General features: G+C 53.0%; 1 protein-coding gene across 2 annotated transcripts in view; it reads right to left on the bottom strand.

Annotated features, from left to right (window-relative positions):
- Nucleotides 1-1,755: 1,755 nt before the first annotated feature.
- Nucleotides 1,756-6,565, bottom strand: part of LOC108316330 (acrosin binding protein) — a 15,117-nt gene continuing 10,307 nt past the window's right edge. Inside the window, exons 7-10 of one of the 2 annotated variants that reach the window (XM_017546111.2) lie at nucleotides 4,055-4,234; nucleotides 3,772-3,939; nucleotides 2,641-2,724; nucleotides 1,756-2,093 (exon numbers count right to left, since the gene is read on the bottom strand). In XM_017546111.2, coding sequence (XP_017401600.2) covers nucleotides 1,971-2,093; nucleotides 2,641-2,724; nucleotides 3,772-3,939; nucleotides 4,055-4,234 — 555 coding nt within the window. In that variant the 3' untranslated portion in view covers nucleotides 1,756-1,970. The remainder of the gene's footprint in view (nucleotides 2,094-2,640; nucleotides 2,725-3,771; nucleotides 3,940-4,054; nucleotides 4,235-6,565) is intronic. The other variant, XM_037744840.1, reaches the window with a different exon arrangement.

The following is a 6,565-nucleotide window of genomic DNA, read 5'->3' as shown; positions in this document are numbered from 1 at the left end:
GAGATTTCAAGTTATTTATTTATTTATTTATTTATTTTTTTTTTTGAGACGGAGTTTCGCTCTTGTTACCCAGGCTGGAGTGCAATGGCGCGATCTCGGCTCACCGCAACCTCCGCCTCCCGGGTTCAGGCAATTCTCCTGCCTCAGCCTCCTGAGTTGCTGGGATTACAGGCACGTGCCACCATACCCAGCTGATTTTTTGTATTTTTAGTAGAGACGGGGTTTCACCATGTTGACCAGGATGGTCTCAATGTCTTGACCTTGTGATCCACCCGCCTCGGCCTCCCAAAGTGCTGGGATTACAGGCTTGAGCCACCGCGCCCGGCCCAAGTTATTTATTTAAAAAATTTTTTTTTTTTTTTAGAAACAGGGTTTCTCCATGTTGGTCAGGCTGGTCTCGAACTCCTGACCTCAGGTGATCTGTGCACCTCAGCCTCCCAAAGTGCTGGGATTATGGGCGTGAGCCACCACGCCTGGCCTATTAATTATTTTTTTTTGAGACAGAGTTTCACTCGTTGCCTAGGCCGGAGTGCAAATGGCACAATCTCAGCTCACCACAACCTCTGCCTCCCAGGTTCAAGTGATTCTCTTGCCTCAGTCTCCCAAGTAGTTGGGATTACAGGCATGCACCACCACGCCTGGCTAATTTTGTATTTTTAGTAGAGACGGGGTTTCTCCATGTTGGTCAGGCCGATCTGTAACACCCGACCTCAGGTGATCTGCCTGCCTTGGCCTCCCAAAGTGCTGGTATTACAGGTGTGAGCCACCGTGACTGGCTGGAAGATTTCAAGTTATTAAGGGCCAATGCTGGAGTCACACTCAATGTAGGTTGTTAAGATGCAGCCACTTAAACATCCAGATCATCTGGCAAATTCCTGTACCCCCAGGGTTTCCTTCCTGTAACCCCAGCACTTTGGGAGGCCGAGATGGGAAAATTGCTTGAGCCAAGGAGTTCGAGACCAACCTGTGCAACATGGAGGACGCCCATCTCTGCAAAAAAAAATTTTTTTTTTTTTTAAAGACAGGGTTTCACCATGTTGGTCAGGCTGGTCTTGAACTCCTGACCTCAGGTGATCCGCCTGCCTTGGCCTCCAAAGTGCTTGGATTACAGGCGTAAGCCACCATGCCCGGCCCAAAAATATTTAGGAATTAGCCGGCCATAGTGGTGCATTCTGGTGGTTCCAAGTATCTAAGAGGCTGAGGTGAGAATGTCGCTGGAGCCCAGGAGGTCGAGTCTGCAGTGGGTGATCACGCCACCGCACTCCAGCCTGGGTCACAGAGTGAGACTTCCCTGTCTCAAAAAACAAGACAAACAGACAAAACCCCCAAGTTTTCCTGATCAAGGCTGTAGTTCCTGGTTTTCCCCTTCCTGATAAAGTGCAAGCTGTGCCTGTCCTATACCCGGGGATTGCTCCCTTTGGACAAGATCTCATCAGGCCCTGGCCTTTATCCTTCGGAGGAACAATATTACGCTCGCATCTGACATCATGGGCCTTAGGGCTTCAGCAGTGACGTCACACCTGCCCTCATGCCCACACCATCCCCACAGCCCCAGCCCTGGCCATCCTCAGTCCGGCTCCCTGGGTTCTCAGGTCTTCTGCTTCTCCTGGCCGATGGATGCTTCCTGACCACCATTCCCATGAGATTCTCTCACCCGCAGGTGGATCTGTATAACCGGAGGTTAGGGACTGACTGCCACAGGGCAGGGTAGCAGTGCTGAGGATGGGGATCACAACCAAAATAGGCCACACAGGCTAAAAATAAACAGTTTATGTAAAGTCATCTTTTGAGGAGGGTGTAGCTCCCACCGTGGCCCTCTCTGGGACTGCTGCTCCAACCCAAGGAAATGTGAGTAGGGGCCAAGTAACAGAACCAGAAGGAGCAGCCTGAAAGCGAACTGACAGGTGGGGTCTAAAAACATAGAGAACGTGGACAGGTCGGGCTGGGGTGCGGACAGGATAGATGCCAGCTCATCCGAACTGGCCTAGAGTCAAGGTGCTGAATTCCTGGCTCCATCGAAGCACAATGTCCTCACTCTTGCTGGGGCTCAGCACACTGTAAGTCTCATTCTGCAGACATCTCATGCGGGACACCTACAGGGATTCAGTGCAGACAGCCTGTGTCAGAGCCAGGCACTAGGAGTGGGGAGGAGGGGAGGTGTCAGAAGCCCACAAGAATGACAGCTAGGCAGGCATGGGCACAGGGCAATAGAGGGAAGGAGGAAACTCAGATGGGGGTTTTTAAAGCCAGAGGGGCTGCCGAGCAGCCTGACCCCTTTCCTGCAGAAGCAGGCGGCTGAGGCTCGAGGGGGAAGTGCCTCATCCCAGGCCACTTGGTGAGTAAGAACAGGAGACAGAGACCAAGACTTCAACGTCCAATTCCCAGCCCAGCCCAGGGTTCTTCCTGTGGTGCTCTCAGGGTCCTCCTCTGTCATCCACCACCCACCTGGGAGGGTCTTGCCTCCTCCAGGACTGGAGGAGTGGAGGACAGCCTGCTGGTGGAGGCCTCTGCCCCAGAGATGCAAGCAGGGAGCTGCTCTCCACATCCTAGCTGCTCGCAGAGGGGGCCTCAGAATAGAGCAGCTGTGGTGCCTGACGGAGGAGTTACTGGAAGAAGTAGGGGCAGGGCAGGGGTGCTCACCTTCCGATTCCGGTTTCTCATCAGACACTGCTGGCTTTTGAAGGAGCAGTAGTTCGGGTACTGGATATAGTCTGTGTCACAAATCTAAGCCAACAGCCAAGGAGAGAGAGGGGGATATCAGAAGCCTCACCAGACAGCAACCCTCCAGGGAGTATCTGCTAGGGCAGAGCCAGGGGCAGGGTGTGGCCTGAGACCCAGGCCTTCCACATCTGGGGGCCCCTCACTCTGCCTTCCCTCTGCCTTTCCCCTCCCTCTCTGCTACAGGTTGCTGGGAAGAAGCCAGGAGCCTGGGAGAGTACCAGGCTACCGCTCAGCTCACAGGGAAAGTGGCTGAGGAAGGGGGAACAAGGCAGGGCGGGGCAGATAAGGGTCTAGAACATGGGACAGGGACCCAATTAGCGGCCTGATGTCAGGGATTTTTTTTCTGGTAAGTAGATGAAGGAAGGGGGAGAGAATCTGCAATGTGTGACAGGGTGAGTCACTTCCTTGTTTGGACCTCGCTTCCCCATTCCAGATCAAGGGGCCTAGGACAAGAGCTGGGCATGGGCCCCTCAACTCAGCTGCCAGCCCTTGCTTCAGCTGCCCTTCCTTTTCCTTGCCTTGGTTTTCCCTGCTAACTACAGGAGAGGCCTGACTCTCGGTAACAACAGGGCATTCCACAGGGGAGGTAACTCAGGGGAGCAGGGAGCCAAGTTGATCTCATCGGGCAGGGAAAGCACTGGAAGAGCTGGGAAGAGCCCACTGGGCTGAGGCGGGGAAGTCCTGGCTCACAGGGTTGGGCAGCCGTGTAGGAGTCATTTAGTCTTTCCTTGTAGAAATGACTCTAACTTTGGTTGAGCTGGAAATGATTTAATCACAGCCACTCAGCAAGTAACTGGCAGAGCTGGGACCAGAAGCTCCAGCGCTTGTGCTTTCTCAGCGCTCCGGGTCCCTACTCCTTTGCATGCTCTATCGGTGGGGGTGGGGTGGGGTGCAATGGTCTGTTGGAAGGAGGCAGGAGGTTCAGTGAAGACTGGTTCTTGGAACCCAGGGGCCCAAGCCCCCTTCCGCAAACTAGGGCTAACCTAGAGCAAGTAACTGGAAGGAACGGGTGAGGGTGGGGATGGGGCTGAGGTTGGGGAAGGCTCTGACCTTGGTGGGGAAGTCCCCTTCATGGAAACTAAGAAACTCAGTCTGGAGCCACCCAGAGACTCGAGCATCTTCACAGCCCTTTGTGGCAAGCCGGGCACACCAAAAGTCCATGCGGAGCCCACCGTACAAATCCAGCCCATAAAAGCGGCCGGGTTCCGGGGACCCTACCTGTGGCACAGGAGACAGGGGAGAGGTGCGTGTCCCTCCCCTCCTGCTGGCTCCTCCCTCCCCACCCCCGCCACGCAGTTCTGCCTTTCGCACCGCAGGCTGCCGGGCTAGGTACCTGGTTGCCGATGGACAGGCTCTGGGAGGCAAGCAAGGGGCTGACAAAGGGTGTCCTGTGGGAGGTGTCACATTGCTGCCGCTGCAGGCTGGCCTCTGAGTGGCACTGCTCCAGCTTCAGGGAGCAGAAGTCACAGAGGGCACAGGTAGACAGGTGTCGCCGCCCAAGGCTGTCACAGACCTGGGGCAGGAGAATGGGTGAGGCTGAGGCTGAAAGTCAGGGGCCTGCCTTCTCCCACGACCCAGCCCTCCAGGGTGGGCCCTGCCGAATGTCTTTGCATTCAGCCTCTTCCAAGAGCTTCTCTGGCCTTTCTACTTATCCCCTCCTCAAGGGCCTTGCCTCCGCGGTTTCTTCACCCTCTTCCTGGATGATTTATCTACTCCCAGGTAACCTTCATCTACCTGTAGGTGACACCCAAAGATAGGAGTAGCGAGCTCCGACCTCTTGCCTGGGCTCCAAATCCTCCTTGCCAAGTGCCTGACAGATGTCTGTGATCGTGACCATGTGATCTAGTTACCCCAACTTAGCCTATCTGAAAAGAATGCATAACCTTCCCCTCCCACCTCTGCCAATGATAATGCTAATATTTACAAAGAGTTGACACAGTGCCAGCACCATGGCTATAAATGCTCTCATTTCATTTAGTTTTCACAAGAACCCCGTAACAGCAGAGGTGCTAATACTGCTCTCATTTACTGACGAGGAATCTCTTTTTTTTTTTTTTTTTCTGAGACGGAGTTTCGCTCTTGTTACCCAGGCTGGAGTGCAATGGCGGGATCTCGGCTCACCGCAACCTCCGCCTCCTGGGTTCAGGCAATTCTCCTGCCTCAGCCTTCTGAGTAGCTGGGACTACAGGCACGTGCCACCATGCCCAGCTAATTTTTTTTATAGTTTTAGTAGAGACAGGGTTTCACCATGTTGACCAGGATGGTCTCGATCTCTTGACCTCATGATCCACCCACCTCGGCCTCCCAAAGTGCTGGGATTACAGGCTTGAGCCACCGTGCCGGCCGATTTTTAATAACTTTTCTCTATCTTACTTTATTATAAGAATACAGTNGCTGGGATTACAGGCACGCGCCACCATGCCCAGCTGATTTTTTGTATTTTTAGTAGAGACGGGGTTTCACCATGTTGACCAGGATGGTCTTAATCTCTTGACCTCGTGATCCACCCGCCTCGGCCTCCCACAGTGCTGGGATTACAGGCTTGAGCCACCGCACCCGTAAGTGCAGTTGAGTAAGTTGCTCAAACCCACCTATCTAACAGACAGGGAAGCTGGGACATGGGTCCAGGTCCTTCCAACTCTAAAACCTCTGCTCTACTCAAACACCTGGGTTGGAAACCTCCAAGTTCTTGGAAGATGCTCTTCAGAGTGGAGTTACCCATCTACCAGCTGGACTCTGCCCTGATTGAGCTTCCTCAGTACTAGCAGGAGATCTTGCTAGGCAGCATCTCTAGTCAATCCCATGGTCCTCCTTCCTCCCTGGTGGGCACAGCCCATCACAGTGCATGAAATCTCCTATAGCACCTTGCCTACTCCTCCCCCATAAGGGAGACATCATGTCCCTGACCAAAAATCTTTATTGGATTCCCCTTTCCTATCAAATTAAATGCAAATGCTCATGTTGCCATTCAAGAGTTTTTGTTTTGTTTTGCTTTTTGAGATGGAGTCTCGCTTTGTCGCCAGGCTGGAGTACAGTGGCACAATCTTGGCTCACTGCGACCTCCGCCTCCTGGATTCAAGTGATTCTCCTGCCTCAGCCTCTCGAGTAGCTGGGACTACAGGCACATACCACCATGCCCAGCTAATTTTTGTATTTTTAGTAGAGACGAGGTTTCACCATGTTGGCCAGGATGGTCTCGATCTCTTGACCTCGTGATCCACCCTCCTCGGCCTCCCAAAGTGGTGGGTGGGATTACAGGCATGAGCCCACCTCTCTCGGCCACGATTCAAGAGTTTTTGCATCATGACCCTGTTGATCTCTTTGACTCTGTCTCCTGCTGCTCTGCTGCAGGTAAAAGGGACTCACTTCTTACTGTCCTCTTATCTAAGCCATCAAATCCAGTGAGCTCCCTCCATAAAACCCTGAACTTCTTACATTTTATTTAAGAACCTCACCAACCACCTTCCTTTTGTAATATTACTGTATCCATATTAACCTCCTCGTGGGTTCTTGGCCCCTTAAGAGCAGACAGTATGCTCATTGTAAGCATTCTAATTTCACTCATAAAATTTCTACTCTTTGCGGTGGCTCACGTCTGTAATCCCAGCACTTTGGATGACTGAAATGGATTGCTTTGATCCCAGGAGTTTGAGATCAGCTGGGCAACATGACGAGACCCTGTCACTACAAAAGAATACAAAAAATGAGCCAGGTGTGGTGGTGCCTGCCTCTAGTCCCTGCTACTGGAGAGGCTGAGGTAGGAGAATCACCTGAGCCTGGGAGGTCAAGGATACAGTGAACTGTGATCATGCCACTGCACTCCAGCCTGGGTGACAGAGTAAAA

The sequence above is a fragment of the Cebus imitator genome, unplaced genomic scaffold (genome assembly GCF_001604975.1).
Source record: "Cebus imitator isolate Cc_AM_T3 unplaced genomic scaffold, Cebus_imitator-1.0 Scaffold187, whole genome shotgun sequence".
NCBI classification, from domain to species: Eukaryota; Metazoa; Chordata; class Mammalia; order Primates; family Cebidae; genus Cebus; species Cebus imitator.
Note: the sequence above shows the minus strand (reverse complement) of the source record. Positions and strands in the feature narration are given on the sequence as shown.